General features: G+C 41.0%; 1 protein-coding gene across 3 annotated transcripts in view; it reads right to left on the minus strand.

The window, feature by feature from the left end:
- Positions 1 to 24,289, minus strand: part of AK4 (adenylate kinase 4) — a 95,346-nt gene that overhangs the window by 54,405 nt on the left and 16,652 nt on the right. For all 3 annotated transcript variants that reach the window (XM_089921412.1, XM_089921408.1, XM_022581216.3), the window contains one exon: positions 6,430 to 6,549. In XM_089921412.1, coding sequence (XP_089777538.1) covers positions 6,430 to 6,549 — 120 coding nt within the window. The remainder of the gene's footprint in view (positions 1 to 6,429; positions 6,550 to 24,289) is intronic.

Genomic DNA, 24,289 nt, shown 5'->3' on the forward strand with positions numbered 1-24,289 from the left:
TGAAATGCTAAGTTCTAATATCTGTATTGGTGTCTGTACATATACATATCTTTTTCATTTTCATATTCATTCCTATACATATGAGCGCATCAAGAAGGATGAGCCTGGTGAGGCACCAAAGATTACAATTGTTCAGTCCATGCTTAGCAGGCATGAACACTGCCACTGTACCCAATAAAGTTCCATGAAGTCTATGACTCTCCATTCTTTAGCAGTCACTCCAATTGCTTCAAACCTTCTGTTCAAGGTATGACAGTATACATATTGCCTTAACAGTGATCGAAGATACAAATGTTATCTGACAATATTTTTCAGGACTAAACATCTGAAGGTACTCTTACTGTATAACAGAGAACTAAATTAAATACCCTGTGATAAACCATAATGGAAAAGAATATAAAAAAAAGAATGTCTATATGTGTATAACTGAGTCACATTACTGTACAGCTGAGATTGTAAATCAACTATACTTCAATAAAAAAAAACACATCTGAAGGTAAATGAGTAAAATAATCTATCACCCTCTTAAATGCACACACGCATGTGCACGCGCACACACACACACACACACACGAGAAGAAAGCCTGATTCTGTTTTTCCAAAGAGAATATCTTCAGTGACCTTCCAAACAAACCTATTATACATTTTATTTTTGAAACATACCCTACATTCACAAGGGCAACAGAAAAAAATTGCCCTTGGCATTTCTTAAAAGATGTGATTCAGAAGACACGGGATTGTCAGCTTTTTTTTCTGTAGGCATATGTTGCCCAGTGGGATGTAAAACCATTCAGAGGTCTGATTCAGAAAGAAAAATATGAAGGGGATAAGGTCAGAGCAGTTATGTACAGTCCAGTATGGTAAAACACATTTGCAAAATCAGGACAAGATACTGTAGCTCCACCATCTGTAGTCTGGTTTCCCAGCATCCACCTTTTACTTGGATACCAAGGGCTCTGAATGAGCATGTATCCCGGAATATCTTAGGTCTGAGATCATTCACCTCTCAGGGAAAACAAACCCATACAAACACAGCACACACTGAAGTGGCTCTGACTTGTGCTAAAAATAAATAAGTAAATAAATAAATCCCAGAATTACCCACAGAAAGCACCAGCTAGTGCTCAGAATGAATCAAATGAAATATACAACCATGGACTGAATGATGACTCTCCTTGTAAAGTTATCTTTATCTCCAATGAAAAGGCTTAAATTATATTCCACTTATAATTCCAAAATTTAAGATTGCTTTCTGTCAAACCGAACTTTGACAACAAATTTAAATATTTAGATGACACCTAAAGTCATCTGGCAGACAATTCTGTTACATCTTGAGATAAATTGGGACTGAGCCTGAGAACTTGCAGGTTACTGTTTAAATGCACAGGTTTCGGCAACCAAGTTTAGAAACAAACAAAAAAATCTACTACCTAACACACCTCCCTACGGGCCCCATCTCACTGCCAGCTGCTTTTTAAAAAGTGAAGAATTTGTATTTGAGCTGGTTATTTATAAGAGCTGGTTATTGTTCCCTAGTTACTTCACCTTAAGATCACCTAGTAAGCAGTAAACACCCTCTTTAAAAAACAAAAAAAAACCAAAACCATCACAGCAAAATTAGAAGGCTTGTGCATGACATTCCTCTGGTTGAATATTTGTCTTAAAAATTAAAATTATTTTCAGAAAACCGCTCTCACACATTAAACGTCTGAAGAAATTAAAGAAAGAAAAAGAAAAAAGAGGGGAAAAACCACACTTATATACACATATTAACACATAAAAGAGTGTTTCTTATCCAACTAAAAAGCACACTGTGAAGGCAAGGCGGTGCTGAACTGTTTTTAGCAAGGACATAGCTGACCAAACCACAGAGCACTCACCAAGCCCATCCACTGCCACCCCTGGTGTCCCCTTGGTTTGCATCCATGCTACGTGTTTCCACCCACCATTTGCAGGATGCCTGTTTACAGCCATATGGACCAAGACGATGAGTCATCTATCATCCAGAATTCTTTTCTTGACCTTTCCACATGCAATCACCTTTAGCACACTCCATAGGCACGTCCTCCGCAGAACACGTGCCCTGGAACATAAGGAATTTCAAACTGAACACAGAACTTAGCATTCTTGATGGTCCTCACTTTGCCAAATGGATTTATTCCAGAGCTTTAAAGAAAAATCACAACCGAAACCATGACCAGATGTGTTTAGAAAGATACAAACTAAATCAGTTAGGAGACTGACGTCCTTTACTAAAAACAGGCCTATGAGGTAAAAGAACTTCAGTTACTCACCGAGAGGAAGTTATAGCAAAACAAAGCAGTGAAAAGATACATAAAACATTTCACAACTGAAGCTGACTTTTCCAACTTCACGTGGCTGAATATTTTTTAAACTATTTTTGAACTTAACACTTCATGTAGTAACCTAAAAACAAAAATTCATGACCTGTACCTTATGTACAACAAATCACAAAATCTCATACAGCACTTACTATATGGCAAATATAAGCACTTTCCGGACATTCACTTACTTCATCCTTTTTGTAATCTCTGTTTTCCATGAGGAAAACAACGCAGAGACCTACAGGTAACTTGCCCAAGGGCACTGACAATGGCAGAGCTGGGATTCAAAGGGGGTAGTCTGGTTCTAACTGGGATCAGTGGTTATTATACTAACCACCTTCCCAAAGGAGTTTAACATAGATGATCCTTTTTTAAAACAGTTAAGTTTACTTAAAACTACACAAGTTTATTTTATAAGGTGAGAAGGCTTACAATTAAAGAATTTAAACTAGAGAAATTACTGTTAGGTGGTGGCAGAGCTAAAGTTTATCAGTCCCGGCAAACACCCACATAAGAAGAAGTAGTGGGAGACTAACTTTTTTGAGTTAAATATTCAGAGTCTGGAGAAATTAACATAGCTGGAGAAGTGTAGGGAAGGTGATGACAGCCAAGAAACTCCAAAAGCTGGGAAGGCGATCAAAGAAAACCCCAGGGCTACAGTGCCTAACATCAGTCACACTCCTGTCAATTCTTCCTCCTCAATGCAGTCTTTCAGGAATGGTGCTTCCTCGCCATCTCACTGCTGGTGCTTAAATTCAGGCCTTCAGCATCTCTTGGCCCAATTGTGCCAACAATCTCTTACTCAGCTTCTAGTCACCACCTCCTCCCCTACCCCAGCACCTAATAGCTCTGCTGCTAACAGAATAGTCTTTCTGAAACACAAATACATCCGATTATGTTATTCCCCTTTTTAACTCTTCGGTGGTCCCTATAGCCAAAAATTTCCAGTTCCACCATCTCTGCATAGAATCAAAGTCCATCACCCCAGGATTTCCCGTCTCTCTGTTTGCAGGCCCAGGGAAACACTAGGCTAAGTCATTCCTCTCTTACCCAGTTCACATTGCGCCTCTGCTGAAAAAATCCTTCTTCCCAGCCCCCATTATTCAACCTGCAGGACATCTCTCTATTCATCTCTTTTTCCATAAAGTTGTTCCACTCCTGCCTCCCACCAATAGAACCGACAACTTTCTCCTTTGTGTCTTCAGTGTACCACATGTATATGATTTTATTATACTGTCAATTTTTTACACACCTGACTCCCCTACTGTAATATAAGTCCCGTAAGAATACAGAAAGTGTCTTGTCATTTTATCAACAGCACATGATAGTGCCTGACACACAGTAGGAGCTTTATTCATTACTGCCTGATAAACACATGCCTTCCACGGGCCATTATAGCCTTTCTCTTGACAAAAGTTTTCAGTTCAGTCTCTTGGTTCCCTCCAGCCCCATGAGAACATAGGTCCTGATTTTTTTAAATGGAAGGCATTCTAGAAAGATATGATCTACTCTATAGTCAACTTTTCAGAACACCTCCAAAGTGAAGAATAAATGTTGAATAGTATAGTTCACAAAGAATGGACCATAGAACAAATCCCAGAGGTTATAGGTAGGGTAGGAGATTCTATGGTCATATACATTCAGAACGCCTTGTGACATTTCCTTCTATGAAGAGTTAAATCACATTATCATATTAAAGGTTCATTAAAGTCCTAAGAAATTGGTTAACTTTGGACTTACTAACTTTGGATAGGCAAGTGAACCTTCCTTTGCTTCTGTTTTCTCATCAATAAATGGAAATAACAGTCTCTACCTTGATATGGTTATTGTAGGAATTGAATGAGATAATAAATATCAAATGTTCAGAACAATACTTGGCATACAGTAAGTGCTCAGTAAATTCAAGCAACATTTAACATTTAAATTGACATTTTCTTTTTTCTTTTCTTTTTTTTTTTTGGCGGTACGCGGGCCTCTCACTCTTGTGGCCTCTCCCGTTGCAGAGCACAGGCTCCGGACGCACAGGCTCAGCGGCCATGGCTCACGGGCCCAGCCGCCCCGTGGCATGTGGGATCTTCCCGGACCGGGGCACGAACCCGTGTCCCCTGCATCGGCAGGCAGACTCTCAACCACTGCGCCACCAGGGAAGCCCTAAATTGACATTTTCTAAACACATCTAACTACAAAGTCTGTTTTTTTTTGTCTAGCCATTACTAACACTGCACACTATACACTTTGAGAAACACCAATATAGAATAAATACTCTACCACAAGTTGGTCATTATGGAGATTTACGGCTCCAGACTTTAGGAGAAATACAGGCAATCTGATAGTTAAAATGTAGGACAATTCACTCTGGCTTCTCTGTGGCTGGCAAACATCAAAGTTTCAGCTGTCGCAACTTGCTAAGATAGGAAAAAGTGCATTGTGTGAACTGAAGGAAAACTACTCTGCAATGGAAAGAAGTTTCTTATATGTAAATCTCACTACCCTTTCTGTACCTAGAAAGCAGTATATTCATCAAGTTCTTATTTTCATTGCCAAGGAATCCTGCTATTAAAGAGTAAGACAAATAATCCATCCAGTCCATTTTTTCCCTTTAATAAATGAAAAGATTTATACTGGTAAAACTTAAAAGTAGATGATTCTTAATTCCAGCTTCCTCAAGTACAAAACTGTGCAGTATTGTGTGTGTGAGCATCTGTATGCATCTTCCTGGGTTAAGTATCATAGGAGTGACTGAGTTTTTTTTAACCATTTTTATAAAATTGAAGTATAGTTAATTTACAATGTTGTGTTAGTTTCAAGTATACAGCAAAGTGATTCAGTTATAAGTATAACTGAATATATATACTTTTTCATATTCTTTTCCATTATAGGTTAATACAAGATATTGAATATAGTTCTCTGTGCTATACAGTAGGTCCACGTTGTTTACGTATTTTACATATAGTAGTGTGTATATGTTAATCCCAAACTCCTAATTTATCTCCCCGCCACTGCTATCCCCTTTGGTAACCGTAAGTTTGTTTTCTATGTCTGCGGGTCTATTTCTGTTTTGTAAGTAAGTTGATTTTGTATCATTTTTTTAGTCCTACATATAAGTGGTATCGCATGATATTTGTCTGAGTTTTTTAAAAAAAATCAGGCCTATGTATCATTTAAATATTAAAAATCAAACAATAGGAATGGGTATATACAGTGAAAGGTAAACCTCTCTCCTAACCCTAATCTTTACCCAGAGCCAACCACTAGTATCAGTTTTTTATAACCTTCCAAAGACAGCTTATGTATGTGTTTGTAAGTATATATAGTAATATTATACTGTCACTCCATTTTTATGGAGATAATAGTATGTGATATTAACTATACTGCAACTAGCTTTTTTCACTCAGTAGTTTACCTTAGAGCTCTATCCATATCAACACAGAGGTACAGATTATTTGGTTAATGGACATACCAAAATTTAAGGCAACCCTATGATAGATAGATAGGTTGTTACCAGTGTCTTGCTATTTACAAATAACACTGAAAACAAACATCCTTTAACATACATCTTTAGGCAAGAAATCAAGCAGGGAATTGCTGAATCAAAAAATATAAAGACTGCTAAACTGCCCTCCAAAGGTTGCCCATTTTATCCTCTCAAGAATACTTACTTCCTATACTCTTATGGTTTTCAGATTTTCTATCTTTTTTAATCTGACAGGTAAAAAATAATAACTAATGCTTTTAATTTATGTGGCCTATTTTGAATGAAAGAACCTCTGATTTAAGATGAGTCATACTTATGACAACTTAGTCATGGAAACAAAGGCACGATCAAAACTGGAACAATAACAGGAATTCAGTGAAGGTTTGCTTCAAGCTGACGGCTCTAGGGATGGTGGTCTGCAGACAGAGTAATTAAAAGGTTTCACCACGTGAGGTTTCTATCACGTTGCCAAACTGGAATATGTCTAAATAGATGACTGAACGTTTCGGGGAAAAGGGCATTTTGCAACCTGTAAGAAATACGGGAGTGTGCAAGGAGACAACGACCCACTATTGGCAGAGGTCCAGCGGACCCACACGTTCAACTCACCATCCAGTAGCCAGTGCTGGCCGCGCCTGTTCTCCAGCTCTGACAGCATGAGGCGTGTGATCACGTGATCTGGAACCAAAAGACTTTTCTCTATGTACTGCTTTGCCATATCACCAACTTCTATTAAAGACAGGAAAAAGACACTCTCAAAAAAGAAGCTTCAAAAAAAAAAAAAAACTTACAAACTCTTTTCTGACAGTTTTGCCTTCTTTCTCATTCCTCCCTGATGGCACGGGGAAGCTGAGAGGCACAACCACTCCTTAGAGACCAAAGGAAAAATTTTCCACTGCTCTTCTAGAAAGAATGCTGGATGACACAAACATCAACCGGTTTATTTCTTTTCACGAGCCTCAGGATAAGCAGATGGCACCTTGCTGACGCAGTTGTAGAAGCAACGCAGTGTTATTAGTGGAATGCCAAGTTCATAAAAAGATGTGAATTTTAAAATATTTTTCAAAGAAAAAAATGCTCATATCATAATTTAAAATAACAATTTCTTATATGTGGAAATTGTTAAGTTGGGTTCAGGAGAACAAATTAGCAGTTTAAATCTGCTAAATTTCTAGGAACTGAATTTCTTTTTTTAACCAGGATGAAGTCCTCTGCTCTCCAGGGATCTGATAATGAACCATTAAGAAACACATTCTTGACAGGCCAATTAAGTTCTTATAAAAACATATAGCAGAATTATATTACTAGGTTAGAAAGCTCAAGAATCATTTAGCCTCCACCTTCACCTAGAATTTAAGGCAGAGCCCTTCCTTCCCCAGACTGAGCCTATACTCCCAACTCTGACTTCAACACTGAAACGTGGGCTGTGAAGAGTTCCCATCACTGGACAAGGATCTCAAAATTAGGCCCAATGATGTAGATTCGGTAACTTGCAAGAAACAGAACATGCATGTGGCTAAACATGAATGTGAACAAAACACATTCATTCAACAAGGATTTGTTGACTGCATACGATTTAACAGGTAATATTCGACAAATGTAACAGTGACTAAAAGTTGCAGTTACTGATCTCTAAGCAGTATTACTTTCCTTAAGCGCAACAATAACAACCTTAACTGAGAGTACATATTATCCCAGGCACTTATACGTGTTATTTCATTGATTCCTAAGATCCTCAACTTTAGACAGGAGGTAATACCCATATTTTTCAATGACAGCTTTACTGAGATATAATTCACACACCACAACATTCACCATCTTAAAGTGTACAATTCAGTGGTTTTTTAATGCTTCCTCAGTGTTGTGTAACCATCACCACTACCTAATTTCAGAACATTTATATGACCCCAGAAAGAAACCTTGTACCTATTAGCAGTCACTCCCCATTTCCTCCTCCCTCTAGGTCCTGGCTTCTACTAATCCACTTTTTGTCTATAGATTTGCCTACTCTGCACATTTCACATAAATGGAAGCACACTATGTGGTTTTTTGTGTCTGGTTCCTTTACTTAGCATAACGTTTTCAAGATGCATCCATGTTGTACCACCTACAGTACTTCATTCATTTTCATGGCTGAATATTATGATTCCATTGTATGGACATATATTTTTTTTCACTCTTTGGATATTTTGAATAATGCTGCAGTGTACAAGTTTTTGTGTGAATGCATGCTTTCAGTTCTCTTCGGTAATACCTGTAAGGTATATATGTTTTATATCTGAAAAATCACTGTCAGACAGAACGCTCAGAGTAACTGACAAGCTTGGTGTTTACTCTGCAATGGTCAGGCCAGCCCCAGGGCCCTGTTTTTAGTCCCATCCACCAAACTTTAAGGTACATATAAACAACAAATACACATCTTCCAAGGTGAGAGACCAAGACGTGAACTGGCTCCAAATATCCCATGAGGAAACAGTAATGAGTAGGAATTGTCTTGCTTGGAAAAGAGAAGAACCAGAGAAGGCCATGACAATTTACCCATAACCTGATACTTGGCACATGGAAAAGGCATTAATTTATTTAATCCTCAGAGCTTAGAATTAGGACTAGTAGTAGGAATTATAAATGGACAGGAAAAGTTGCCTAAGGAAATTTTTGAATGGAGACTGCCCAGGAAGGGATGTTATAGAGAGATTTTGAAAACTGGATTGGGGATTGGGCTTAATTCACGTTTTAGGTCCCTTCACATGGAGGATTTATGGTATTAGGATATATCTGAATTCAGTAATTTAATGGAGAGCAGTATCGAAAATGATACGTCTAAGGCCTCTGATTATCTCCTGACTCTCCTAAATGGCTTCCACTGATACCTCTGACACTTATCCTGTCCAAACTCAACATTCCCCTCCCACTCTGCTCTTAACCTAGTGTTTCCTGCCTCCTCAGTAATGGAGTCCCCCATTATCCGCAGTTTTCTTGGATTCAGTTACCCAAGGTCAACCACGGTCTGAAAATATTAAATGGAAAATTCCAGAAATAAGCAACTCGTAAGTTTTAAATCAGGTGCCGTTCTGAGTAGCATGATGAAATCTCTTGCCATCCTACTCCATCCAGCCTGGGATGTGAATCGTCCCTTGGTCCTGAGTATCCCACCTGTTAGCCACTTAGTAGCTGTCTTGGTTATCAGATCAACTGTCTCAGTACCTTCAAGTGACCATATTTTACATAATAATGACACAAAGTGCAAGAGTAGTGATGCTGGCCATTTGGATGTGCTAAAGAGAAGCTGTAAAGTGCTTCTTTTAAGTGAAAAGGTAAACGTTCGACTTAAAGAGGAAGGAAAAACATTGTATGCTGAGGCTGCTAAGGTATATGGTAAGAACAAATCTATCCGTGAAATTGCGAAGAAGGAAAAAGAAATTCATGCCAGTTTTGCTGCTGAACCTCAAACTGCGAAAGTTACGAATACAGTGCATGATGAGGGCTTAGTTAAGATGAAAAATGCATTAAATTTGTACAATAAGATACTCTGAGACCACATTCACGTAACTTTTAGTACAGTATATTGTTATAATTGTCCTATTTTATTAATTATTGTTGTTAATCTCTTACCTTACCTAATTTATAAATTACTTTACCATAAAATTACTTTATCAAAATTACTTTATCCTAGGTATGTATGTATAGAGAAAAAACATAGTGTATATACATATATATATATATATATATGGTTCAGTACTCTCTGTAGTTTCAGGCATCAACTGGGGGCCTTGGAACCTATTCCCCATGAATAAGGGGATGTCACCTAAGGTTAAGCACAGTTGTCTTGATTTTTCCCATTCTTTTATATCTAACTGAACATGAAGATTTTGAAATTCTACTTCCACAGTGTCTCTCATATCCAAGACAATTGATCAAAACATAATATGCAACAGTAACTATTGGTCAACAAATATGAGCAAGCTGTGGGGATGCTGCAGAACAGGCTATGTCGTTGTGAGGAGAGAGAAGTGCAGCGATGGCCCTGGACCACCCTGGTGGTTAACAGGAGCGCATGGCTTCTCAGAAAGCTGAGCCAAAGGAAGGAAGCAGCTAGATACACTCCAAAACCTAATTTAAAAATCTTTATATAGTGAAGAGGAGACAATTGGTCAAAGAACCAACAGACTGATAAACCATCTCATAGCTAAGATCAAAGTGGGTCCTTTACCCATACCAATCATTGACCATCTACAAAATCAAAAGATTGCTTCTGGGGTCTTCCACATATCAGTCAATCAAAAGAATAAATAATTAGATTACCTAAACAGCCAATTCTCAATTCTTAGCTTACCTGACTTCTCAGTAGCATGCGAGATGGCTCCTTTGCAATAAGTACAGAAGCTAGAGTGATCCTTTTAAAATGCAAGCCCATCATAACCCTCCAATGACTTCTCATCTCACTGGAAGTATAAGCCAAGTCCTCACCTTGGTCTCCAAGGCCCTGTGTGATTAGGCCCTAGTTCTCTGACCCCATCTCCTACTTCTCTCCTCATTGCCCATCCTATTCCAGACACAACAGCCTCTTTGCACTTTCCTGAAGATCATAAGCATGTGCCCTCGCCAGGACCTTTGCATTTGTTCTTTCCTCTGCCAGGAACACTCTGTCCTCCAGAATTTCACATGGGTCAAGCCCTCATTGCATCCAGATCTCTGATTAAGTATCACCTCAAAATGGGCTTCTCGGGGTTTCCCTGGTGGCGCAGTGGTTGAGAGTCTGCCTGCCGATGCAGTTCGTGCCCCAGTCCGGGAAGATCCCACATGCCGCGGAGCGGCTGGGCCCGTGAGCCATAGCCGCTGAGCCTGCGCGTCCGGAGCCTGTGCTCCGCAACGGGAGAGGCCACAACAGTGAGAGGCCTGCGTACAGCAAAAAAAAAAAAAGGGCTTCCCACCCTATCTAAACAGCACAAGCACAAACACAGACCCCTATCACCCTCTACTCTCTTATCCTACTGTGCATTATTTTCTAGAACTACAGACTTTACATATTGTATATTGATGTATTTGTGAATTCACTTTCTGTCCTCCCCCACCAGAATATTGCTATTAGTTCATTGAAAAAATACTACTACTTTCCTCACTGCCATATCCTCAGTGCTTAGAATATAATCTGGCATGTATAGATAACTCCATAAAATTTTGTTGCATGAATGAATGAATACACTGAAGATTACAGAGAATTCTTTTCCCCTGGCAAAAATCAATGTGATCTTCCTATACAGTTATTACGGAACCATTTCCCCAAGATCATAGATAGCTCAACTTTGCCAGGTATCAACCTTTTCAAGGGAAATATAGACAAAGTGTGATCAGTACTAACTAGGTGAGATGGCCATGTAGGGTTTCATAGCTCAGTCTTATTTCCTCAGCCTTTCAAACTATGAATAGCAATGAATGAGGTCGGGGAGGGAAAACTGGGGAGAAGGAAACACCAGGACCCAACGTTGCAGAGGCATGGGGCTGCTTGGCATACTTGGAGGAACTTCAATTAGTGACATCTGACAAAACCACGCCACGAGAGAGAGCTAGACCGGTAGGTTAAGGAGTATGGGCTTCGAGGGACTAAAGGAAAAATGGGTAGTTCCAGAAATGCCATTCCCACAGCTAAAACCAACTATTTAATTTGCAGGGCCCAGCGCAAAATGAAAATATGGAGCCTCCTTGTTCAAAAACTAAAAATTTCTAGATGGCAACAGCAGAGCATTACACTAAGTGCAGGGCCTTGTGTGACTACACAAGTCAATGCCCACGGCGATGTGAAATTTGGACAGGGTTGGCGTGGTGAAAGCCAAGGAGGCTGTGACAATAATCCAAGCACAAACAGGCCTGGCCCAAAGCAGAGGCAACATCAGAAGACCTTCTGGCCCTTGAGAGTACCTTGAGCTAACCCAACAGAGACTGTGCAACTCCAAGTTCAAAATAACCCCGTGGAAGACTTCCAGAACCATCTTAATCCAATTTACTAGTGAAGAGAAAGATCTAAGCAGCATCCTTTCCCATTTTGGGCAGGCTGGGCTCTTCTCTGGAGCAGGACAGACAGCATGCCCTCTAATCTGATACAAAATCAAACTTGCTCCATGTCTCTCACTCCACACCCCACCCCCCCTAAAAACCAGGAAAAGCCAACAGCAGCCAGAGCAAAGTGGCCTTAACATAACTACACCTGAATGAAGACTTCACTACAGCAGCAATCTGAAATAAAACACTAGTTAGAAGACAAGTCCATTCCAGAAAACAGGACCTTCATCTGCCCTTGTCAGTTTGCTTGGAGGAGAAAACAGTATCATTAAACGCTAATGCCAGCATGTTTGAATAAAACACATACCTGCTCCAATTCCTCAAGCAGTATTCCAAAGAAAGGCTGTACATACACATACGTTGTCTTACACTACTTTTGCATCCTTAGTGTGTACACGTATGTGCACACACACACACACACACACACTCACTAAAATAATAAACCATAAACCACCAGGAAGCTTTCAAAAATAAACTTAATAAATTAAGAGTAACTCAAAAAAAGACCAACAGCTTTGCATATCTTAAGTGTCACAAAAACCAAAAAATAAAACTAATCATGTGTTTATGAGATTGACCAGAACACCAGTGATTAAGGCCACATTTGGAAAAACTTTCTTCAGAAATGGAAAGTGTCAGATGACAAAATGGTATGTATTATAAAATTATGTATGTATGTATATGCATAGATAGATATTACCATTGTCAATGTTAAATGTATTAGAAGAAAATACACCTCTTTTACAATATAAATTTTGTAGCAATGCATCTTACAAACCTATTCCATTTAATTACTACTAAATATAAATTAAAATAGACATGACCTTGGTTACCTTGAGAAATATATATTTTCAATTTCTAGCCAGATCAGACAACATGTAAGTTTTCAGAATTTAACACTACCTATTAAGTTGTATATTTAAAATAACACCAAATAGAAAAATTTAAGATAGCACAGAACTTAAGTACCTATTAAATAGGTCATTTCTCCAAAACTCAGGCTTCCAGGCTATGGAAGATATTTTTATTGACCTCAGTTCTTTCACATTAAAGTTGTCCATATTCGCCTTAACAGACTGACATAGATCATTGTATTCTGGGCAGCAAATATGGCAAAACACTGTCCACTGCTAAAAGGGGAGGATTTGGGGCACACGATTTGAATTATCTTGATTAAAAAGAAAACACCAGGACTTCCCTGGTGGTGCAATGGTTAAGAATCCACCTGCCAATGCAGGGGACACAGGTTCGATCCCCGGCCCAGGAAGATCCCACATGCCACAGAGCAACTAAGCCCATGCACCACAACTACTGAGCCTGTGCTCTAGAGCACACGAGCCACAACTACTGAGCCTGCGTGCCACAACTACTGAGCCCACGTGCCACAACTACTGAAGCCCACGTGCCTAGAGCCCGTGCTCCGCAACAAGAGAAGCCACCACAGTGAGAAGCCCATAACGAAGAGTAGCCCCCGCTCGCCGCAACTAGAGAAAGCCTGCACGCAGCAACAAAGACCCAAATATAAAATAAATTTATAAAAAAGAAAGAAAAGAAAAAAAAAACCTTTGTCTAAATAACTAGGAGAGCCACTAAGCAAATAACATTTCTTTAGAAAAACCATGAGAAAACACTCGCAGATATGTAGGTGGCACAAAATCCATTCTATAGCCGCCCTAAATACTCACAACTGCCAGCTCAAACATTCCAGAGACTGAATGACTTCCAAAAAGAAATAAATGCATAAAGGTCCAATATGTGAAAGACAGATTACTGAAATGGGCGGTGGGGGGAGATGGTAAACACTTCACTCAGGGGAAACTGGAGAATATGGGACGTGGTTGGTTTTATGGTTTAAATACTCTCTGAATCCACTTAATACTCACTCAGTTGATATTTATTCAGCATCTACCATGGGCCAGGCCCTGTGCCAACCTCAGAGGAGGCCTGTCCCAACCTCAGAGGAGGCCTGTCCCAACCTCAGAGGAGGCCTGTCCCAGAGCTCAGAACCTAAACACGGGGATCAGGTGCCAGCCACAGAAAGCTTTCAATAGCAAAATTTTATGGAATTTTACTCTGTCAGGCAAAAAAATTAAATAGTCAGTAATTATCACATTAAGTTATACAAGCTCTTACGTTGTCAATAAAATTCCGTATAAATACATTTTGAAACAGAAAGAGGCTATTGGTCACAAACTAAATGAGGGTCTTTGGTCCAATATTCAACCTGCCAGCTAATTCACCTTTGACTACTGAAGAGTTATCCCTAAAATCCTAGTCCAGAGTTAACAGAAAGTCAACCAGGATCCCTTAATCTCTTGACACTGGAGACAAAAAGATTTGTTTTAACAGAGGTGGAGATTAAGAAAGATAATCAACTTTAGTCAGGTAAAATCCACTACTGGAATGGAAGTCTCTTGAAACCAAACCTCAACTACTATTAATACTTTAAGCAAAGGCAAGTGAGGTCTTTTTATTTGATTTGAATATATCTGTCTTTTGTCTTTCTTTGTCAAATACTTTTTTCAGTAACTAGCCCAGAAAGTACCAGCATAAGGACAACAATGACAAGGGTGTTTTGTGGCATGGGCCTCCAACCAGCTGTGCAATGACCCTGCCAGCATCCTACCAGACACCTCCCCCTTTATCCCTAGTGTATGCGAGTCACTCCAATTACTCAGAACCACAGGTGAAAACTCTCTTCCCCAGGAACATGCCACTTATCTAACCAAAATTTTCTGTGCATCTACTACACGCAAGGCACAAGAGATACAAATATAAGAACACCTCCAAGAATGAGGAGTGGGGACAGACTCATGAACATAATTATTAAAAAGTGTATGCTCGGGCTTCCCTGGTGGCACAGTGGTTGAGAGTCCACCTGCCGATGCAGGGGACACGGGTTCGTGCCCCGGTCTGGGAGGATCCCACATGCCGCGGAGTGGCTGGGCCCGTGAGCCATGGCCGCTGAGCCTGTGCGTCCGGAGCCTGTGCTCCGCAACGGGAGAGGCCACAACAGTTAGAGGCCCGCGTACCGCGCAAAAAAAAAAAAAAAAAAAGTGTATGCTCTGGGACTTCCCTGGTGGTCCAGTGGTAAAGAATCTGCCTTCCAATGCAGGGGATGCAGGTTCGATCCCTGGTCGGGGAACTAAGATCCCACATGACACGGGGCAACTAAGCCCACGCACCACAACTACTGAGCTCACACGCCTCAACGAGCGAGCCCGCGTGCCACAAACTACAGAGCCCACATGCCGCAACTAGAGAGAGAACACCCACATGCCGCAGCTAAAGAGAAGCCCCTGAGCCGCAACGAAGACCCAAAGCAGCCAAAAAAAACTATAATAATAATAAAATAAAATAAATAAAATTTAAAAAGAAGGTACCTGAGATAAATTTATAACTTATTTATTGTAAAATAATGCAAAACCTTGAGACTATAAAGACTAATCCTATCTGTTCTTTGTTCCTTTGGACATCATCAGACTAAGATGCCCAACAGGTTCAGGTCACTGACCACATGTCTCTCCTGATTTCACATGAACTACACCTGTCTTCAAAACCTTTCCTCTGCCATTCAGTCTCAGGGTAAAAAATTTAGCTCATCATGGGGTCAATTATTATTTGTGTTTTAACCAAAGGAAATTGCAGCAAAAAATTATTTAAATCCGTGATCTATATAATCAATTACTCCCTACATCAAAAGGATGTTAACAGTAAAAAAATTTTTTTCTTTTTAGATTTGAACCCAAATTTATGTAAAGTACAAATGTTTATCTCTTTACCACTAATTCTGAGATTAAAATGAAAGAATTTGTAATGTGATTTCTTTTTTTCTATCGAGATATGACTCACATATAACATTACATCGGTTTCAGGCCTACAACATAATGATTTGATGTTCACATATATTTTGAAATGATCACCACCATCAGTCTAGTTAACATCTGTCATCATACATAGTTACAAACTTCTTTTTTTCTTTTTTTTCTTTCGGCTGCACCACACAGCATGTGGGATTTTAGTTCCCTGACGAATGGATCGAACCCACACCCCCTGCAGTGGAAGCACGGAGTCTTAACCACTGGATGGCCAGGAAAGTCCCTAACCTTTTTTTCTTATGATGAGAACTTTTAAGATATATTCTCTTAGCAACATTCAAATACGTAATACAGTATTATTAACTATAGCCGCCATGTTATACATGACATCCCAGGACTCTCATAACTGAAGTTTGTACCTTTTGATCCCCCAAAGCCCCCCCCTCTGGCGACCACCAATCTGTTGACCACCAATCTGTTCTCCATATCTGAGCTCAAGGTTTTTTGTTTTGTTTTGTGCGTTTTTTAGATTCCACACAAGTGAGATCATACAGTTTATTTACTCGTGATATCTGCATTTTTATCAAGGGACAATACCCTTTCAAAACTACTGTAACGGCTTCATAATGAGGCAAAGAGCCAATACGCTACAATGAATTACCACCAGGCTGGGAATCTGGAGTCTTGATCTGAAGTTTGCCTCCAAGTCTCTACCCACAGGACTGAACACGTCAATGTCCTTCACTTATCGCGGCCTCAAGTTTCCTCATCTGAGCGAGGGAGGTGGACTCTTCCTCTGCCATCTCAGAGGTGGAATTTCAATTTCCCGTACCTGGCTTTTGGCTTAGAGGACTGGCTCCTCAGTACGCCTGAAACCACAGCAGGATCCTTTCCACCACCAAGACTCTACCTCTGAGGTGAGGACAGGGACCCCAGAGACTGAGAGTCTCCCTGCCTTCATGGGCAGCTAAGGCACTGATCATTACGCCCATTCTAGACGTGAGGAGTGGCGTCCGGACCAGAACTCGGGCGTGACAGTCTGCCTGGGAATAAGGGCCAATGCTCTGTTTGGCCTCTTTGCTTTTTTTCCTCTCTAGCCAGACTGGATATTTGCATTCACTTAGTCTAATTTTGTACCCTAGGTCCAGAAATATGTTGGCCGTGGGTGTGTTTCTGTAATAGCCAAGATAAAAATATGCATGGACGGAAACCATGACTCTGGATAGGGTAGGGGCTAGCATTACTGAGAAAGAAGGTGATCTAATATCTAAGCACAAGGAATACCCTTAAGCCTTCTCATCCCACTAGCAGGTCAATTATGTGACCACCCCCCCCCACACACACAGATTCAAAGAATCAAATTGTACAGTAACTTCATTTTAAGACTTTAAATAAATCGTGAAAAGAAAAAGATACTGGAATTTCATTAAGCCAAAAAAAAAATCTGGATGTCCTATGTCGGGAATATTTTCTTGGCCTAGAATAGGAACACATGCATTTATAGACACACCATGAACATCTGGAGGAGGACCACACGCTGCCTTATGTAAGCAGCAAAGGAGAAAAAGCAGATTGGGGTGAAGGCAACAGAATCTGGGCAAGGGAACAAATGGGGAAAGGCAAGTAATAGTAATCCACAAGGTTTACCAAAATCAAAGATGAGTTTTAGACCCAGAGCATTTAACCATCTCCTCAAGCTTGAGTTCTGCAAGTCTGCCTTGGCATCCACCATACCAGGCACTCTCAGCTCCAAGGAGTGGGATCATACTTCAAATCTTACCAGCTCTCTAGATTTTCTCAGCTCCCCTGTGACCTTATCACAACCCAACTACTAGCCCCATTCAGAGGACAGGGAGGAATTTCACTTTTAAAGCAACATAAGAGGAACTCCTTCCCATTGCAGAAGATCCCGGGTGTGGAATCTGGCTGTACCAGGCGTCTTGTCGGCTGCCTCTCTGGGCAGGATCTTGGCTGCAGATCTGTACAAGGGAAGCTGCTGTTTCCTCCAGTGCCATCTGCTCAAACAGAATGGATTGCTACTGCTGCCCATGGGGGACTTTTTTTTTTCTCTCTCTCTGCCTCCCTCCCTTTTCCCTCCCTTTGTCATAGCTTTCCGGCAATATTCTGGTCAAGCACTACTCCAAGGACACCAAAGAGGTACACGTTCCCCAGCCTCCCACGGCTGGTAGGAGAGAGTCCTGCGAACAAAGGGAAAGAGAAGGAGGGAAACAGCTGCCGCTACCACTCTTTTTGCTAGGGCTCCCAGTGGGGTCACATGGTCCACTGAGAAGGCCGACCTGCAATCATCCTTTAACACCAGCAAGGACAACAACAACAACAATAATAATACCAGAGGGCAGTCATATGAAAAACAGTATGGAGGTTCTGCAAACAATCAAAAATAGAACTACCATATGATCCAGCAATTCCACCCTGGGTATTTATCCAAAGAAAATGAAAACACCAACTTGAAGAGACTTATGTAGCCCCATGTTCACTACAGTTCAATAGCCAAGATATGGAAACAACCTAAAGGTCCATAAGTAGATGAATGGATAAAGGAAAGGTGAGAGAGAAATACATACTTACATACATACATACACACACACTCATAGACACACACACACACAGCGGAATATTACTCAGCCATAACAAAGAAGGAAATCTTGCCATTTGCCACATGGATAGACCTTCAGGGCATCATGCTAAGTGAAATAAGTCAGACAGGGACTTCCCTGGTGGTCCAGTGGTTAAGAATCCATCTTCCAATAAAGGGGATGCAGGTTCGATCCCTGTTCCAGGAACTAAGATCCCACATGCCACGGGGCAACTAAGCCTGTGCGCGCAACTGCTGAACGCCAGAGCCACAACTAGAGAGCCCGTGCACCGCAACTACTGAGCCCATGTGCCACAACAAGAGAAGCCCGTGCCTTGCAACGAAGACCCCACATGCTGCAACTAAGACCCAACACAGCCAAAAATTAAATAAATAAATAAAAGTAGAGAAGGAAGTCAGAGAAAGACAAATACCATATGCTCTCTCTTATATGTGGAACCTAAAAAAAACAACAACAAAGAAAACCAACCAAGCTCATGGACACAGAGAACAGACTGGTGGTTGCCAGAGGAAGGGGGTGAGGGATGTGTAAAATGGGTAACGGGGGTCAAAAGGTATAAACTTCCAGCTGTAAAATAAGTCAGTCATGGGGAATGTAATGTGACGGCATGGCAGCCACAGTTGATAATACTGTACTGCATACTGAGAAGCTGCTAAGAGAGTAGATTTTAAAAGTTCTCATCACGAGAGAGATGAGAATTAACAAAATTAATTCTGTTAACTATGTGACAGATGTTAACGAGACTTACTGTGATCTTTTCTTAAGATATACAAATATCATTATGTTGTACACCTGAAACTAATATAATGTTGTATGCCAACTATACCTCCATAAAAATAAATGAATAAAATAAAAGCAGGTCAATTTAAAATAGATAGATAAGATAGACAGATAGACAGACAGACAGATAGATAGAGTGTAATGGGGGAAAATACCAGAGGCAACAGTCATTAAACACCTAAGTGCTGGACCAGTGGTTGTCAAACTGCTGTCAGTATCACAATTCTGGTTTTGAAATTAAAAAGTGTTTTGTACACAAAAAGGGAGAGTATTACAAATTTTTTAAATGTATGTCATTTTATGTATTTGTATGTATATAGTTAATTGCAAGGTTCTACTAATTCCTACTGTTAAAAAAAATGATTAAAGATGACAATTTAGGTGATACAGACAAACTTTAAACACTTCATAAAGGAGACAGTCTCCCTGCAGAGAACTGCAAAATGGGGCAGAAGGCAGGAAGCCCTTTATAGGATAAAGAATAAAGAACAAGGAAGAGACAAGAAAAAGATATCTGATTGGCTGGGGCCACATCGTCGGTCGATCTGGTTTAGGGTGAGAAGACCTAGAGCTGGCTTGGCATCTGGGGACTGGCTGACTGGATGTACCACGTTTACGGTCAAGCAGAACACTGACATGGACACGAAACTTACCTGAGTTTCGGTTTGCTGGTGTGGCACACCAAGCAGAAGCAGTTCCGTCTTGGGCCTAGAAATTTATTTCAACCTTATTATGGGTCACATTAAAAAAATTAAACACTGGGCCAAGCCCTACTCAAGCCACTTATATGCATTATCTCATTTGATTTTTACAACAAGGCTAAGACGTAGTACCTTTTTTTTTTTTTTTTTTTTTTTGGCCACGCCACACAGCATGTGGGATCTTAGTTCCCTCACCAGGGACTGAACCCGTGCCCACTGCAGTGGAAGAGCAGAGTGCTAACCACTGGACCTCCAGGGAAGTCCCAGAGGTAGTACCATTATTATCCTTGGTTTATAGTTGAAGAAATGGAGATACGAAGTACTTTAGCTTCCCAGGCAATGCATTCCCAGAGCCTGTATCTTACATGCCCGAAAGTGCTGGATTCCCTGGCCCTGCCTCCAAGCCTTTCTCCACTTCCTCAAGCAACTAGTCTCTTCCTCCCAATTCCTCCCACAGTGCCATCCTTTGTTCAGCCATCTGCCCTCTCCCCTTCTGAACTGAGAACATCTCAACTGCAGGTCTGGTCTAGATGAGTGACTTAAACTAAGCCTCAGGGAGCAAAGGATGCCTTCAAGAGGTTTTCAAAGTTGAATAAGTAAACAAATAAAAATAGAATTTTTTAAAAAGGAAGAAAAGCAAAATGTAGCAAGAAAAATAAATAAATAAACCCTGACACTTAAGGGTCTGTCCTAGGCAAAGGGAAACTAAGTCTCCTTTTTTAATAAATTTATTTTTTTTGGCTATGTTGGGTCTTTGTTGCTGCGCACGGGCTTTCTCTAGTTGTGGTGAGCGGGGGCTACTCTTCGTTGTGGTGCGCGGGCTTCTCATTGCGGTGGCTTCTCTTGTTGTGGAGCACGGGCTCTAGGCACATGGGCTTCAGTAGTTGTGGCACGCGAGCTCAGTAGTTGCGGCGCACGGGCTTAGTTGCTCTGTGGCATGTGGGATCTTACCCGGACCAGAGCTTGAACTCGTGTCCCCTGCATTGGCAGGCGGATTCTTAACCACTGTGCCACCAGGGAAGTCTTGGGAAACTGAGTCTTAATAATACTCTTCTCTTTCTTAGAAGTACTTGAGGGGACATGAGAAACTTTCATCTAAAATTTAATAAGATTTATAAAACACACTAAAGTTTTAAAGCATATGTCTACACTTCATTCAGGGAAAGCAATTTAATGAGTTTTTGGCTCAGCAAAGGTAGGGCTAGGATTTATCTGCGGGGTAGACGCTGAAAAGGTAAACTGCTCTGGATAAGAAAGTAACAACAGGTTTTGTATGATTGAAAGCTGGTAGACAGAAAAAGAGCAAAATTTCCAGAAGGGAAAAGAACAGGAAGGTAAACTGAACTTGGAGGTAGGAGAGGGGCAGGCAGGGCTAAAGGGGTGTGTAGGGAATGGCAGACAGGTTTTCAGACAGTGGTGTCTAATATGCCATGTCGGGACTTCCCTGGCGGTCCAGTGGTTAAGACTCCATGCTTCCACTGCAGGGGGGTCCGGGTTCCATCCCTGGTCGGCTGGGGCACTAAAATCCCACAAGCTGCGTGGCGTGGCCAAAAATAATAATAATATGCCATGTCAAGACGTTGCTTATGCCAGACTCTAACCTTCATCACCCCCAAACCTTTAATACAACCACCTTAGATTAGGAGTCCTTTGGAAGAAGAAGATTAATGTCCAACAAGGAGTGAGGAATGCAGAAGACGGCAGCCCTTATAAGACTGAAAAGCAGAAGTGAAGAATTCCACGGAAGCGTGAAATCTGAAAAAGGAGTGATTAGAGAGTGGCCAGTACCGTAGATGGTGGAGTGAAATGCTGTGTACTGCCCGAGCAGGTGATGGGAACCTGAGTCTTCCTAACTCAACAGATAATGCTGGAGGACCAGCCAAGTGCCACAGACTGTTCCCCAGGGTCGCCCATCACCCACACCATGACAGCACATCTATGCCTGAGCACAGTCACTACCAGGCCACACATCGTAATGACTCAACACTAACGACCAAGATTTGTGGTTTGCAAATCTCTTTAAAACTCAGTCCAAGCTGGCCCAGAAGCAGAAGTAATGAGGAGGAAGAGAAGAAAGCACTGGATTTCATTCTCTGACTCTGGAAGTCTTACCTCACTAACTAATCTGAAGATGAGCTGGTAAATTACCCAACAGGAAACATAAACCTCCGCCCATTAAACCAAAGGATTGCTTTCAGGCTAGGACAATGTATGCCCAGTTAGTTGCCTCTATTCCAAAAGGAGTTCCTCAATAACTGAGGATGTTTCCCTTGTAAATGAAAGTGCCACTAGTTTGCTGGCCCCTCGATGAAGCTGAATTCTACACTACACTTGAGTGTGGAATATACACTCAGGTCTCTACATCTTCTGCTAGATATACATATACATGAAATTGAATGCTCCACCAGATATACAATTTTAGACTCAACTTAAAACTTTCACACTTTCTCCACCCACCAAATGAAAGAAGGAAAACAAAGCAGACATATATAGCTCAGCAGCTTCCACAGCTGTTCTCTAAAAATCGGTACAAAGAAGGTGACATACACTCTTTTGAGACAAGAATTTCTCATCCTTTTCTTTTTTTTTTTAATGCTAAGCCAGAAGATACCTGGAGTCTCTAAAAGTGATCAAATCCATGCAATAGAGCCACCTCGACACAGCAAAGCAGCACTGTCTGGCAGCAGCCAACAAAATGAAGTTATGTTTTAACTCATTCCACTTCTCAAGTATATAACTGGATTCCACTCTTTGGAATATAAAAACAAAATGAGAAAACCTGCAGGTAAATTTAAACCTAATCAAAGCCAATGATAACTGCTATGGTGATTATTAGTTTATTTAGTTTTACGTATTTTATGCAAAGCATCAACAACACCCAGTTCACGTGACCTTTTAAGCACAACTATTTCTCTTACTTTGTGCGAAAAGCAACATTGGATAAATCTGTATAAGGAAAGAAGGAAAGACTACTGCAATAGGGTGGTGCCCAGCAGATAGCTTGCCTTGCCTATGTAACATCTGGACTGTCAAGAACAGTGGTTTAAAACATTCTGCAGCTTTTTTTTGCCCTTCACTGGTCACTAACTATGAAAAAGATTTGCAGGACATATTTATAATCAGGCCTGGGGCTTCCCTTGTGGCGCAGTGGTTAAGAATCCGCCTGCCAGTGCAGGGGACAAGGGTTCCAGCCCTGGTCCAGGAAGATCCCACATGCTGCAGAGCAACTAAGCCCATGTGCCACAACTACTGAGCCTGCACTCTAGAGCCCACGAGCCACAACTACTGAGCCCGTGTGCCACAACTACTGAAGCCCACGCGCCTAGAGCCTGTGGTCCGCAACAAGAGAAGCCACCACAATGAGAAGCTTGCACACCGCGACAAAGAGTAGCCCCCGCTCGCCGCAACTAGAGAAAGCCCCTGCGCAGCAACCAAGACCCAACGCAGCCAAGAATAAATTAATTAAAAAAAAAAAAAGCATCAGGCCTGTATAACTAAAGGCAAACTGGAGCAGAACCAGAATTACAGAAAGACTCTATCACCATAATTCAACTTCTAGAAACACCACTTCCCAACCCCCAGTGGGGTCCTGCCTTCTGTCACTTAGAACATCTCCGGCCGACTAACAGTAGTTCCAGCTCCAGCTCAGCCACCATCTGTGTTTGTCTTTCAAAATCCCCACCATTGAGGAGAATCAATGTTGCAGTGCTGTTTGGTTTGGCTGGATTCCTCTAGACATAAGCTCAGTGCATGCATTTTTTATTCTCTGGGGTGTGAACTTCAGCAGTGTTTGAAGCATGACATTTGGAAACCTAAAACTGACCTTGATTACGAGATTTGGACTGGCACTCTGAGATAACGTAACAGAAATATCTATGCTGGGGAAAGTAATCCTTCCACAAGGCTCTTAGAATGCATTTCCTCCACAAAACTAACATCCCTGCAATAACTACAAACAGACATCAACACACAACACATTTGCCTGCAACCAGGGCACTCACCTTGGGCAAAAAATTGGAGAGGGTACAAGAGAAAACAAGCTCTAGTAACCAAGACAGATATTTTAATCCAGTGTTTTCAAATATCAAATTCAGGAAAAAAATCCATGATGAAAAACTATGAAACTTTTAAAGAGGATCCAACCCTGCACACAACTCATTCTCACTCACCTCACCCTAATCTCAGTCCGGTCAGATCTGGTCTTTATTTAAAATGTGGGCATTTGTTCATTTTACTGCATTACACCACTACTTATCTTGTTTATTGATTTTTTGGCACCCCTTTAAATCTTTTACTCAAGGAAAATGCCTTGCTCATCTCATCCTAGCCTCAGCCCTGCCAACTCATATTAACTTAATACGCACAAGGAAACCCTGTGAGGTAGCTCTACCATTACACAAGAAGTTTAGGGTTAGGTTAGCTACTTTACCCAAGTTCATACAGGTAGGGTGGCCAAGTCAGATTCCAAACCCAGCTATGTGGGTCAGAGCCCAAA

This window comes from Delphinapterus leucas, chromosome 1 (genome assembly GCF_059928025.1).
Source record: "Delphinapterus leucas isolate spDelLeu-1000000601 "Yukka" chromosome 1, BTC_Dleu_Yukka2, whole genome shotgun sequence".
NCBI classification, from domain to species: domain Eukaryota; kingdom Metazoa; phylum Chordata; class Mammalia; order Artiodactyla; family Monodontidae; genus Delphinapterus; species Delphinapterus leucas.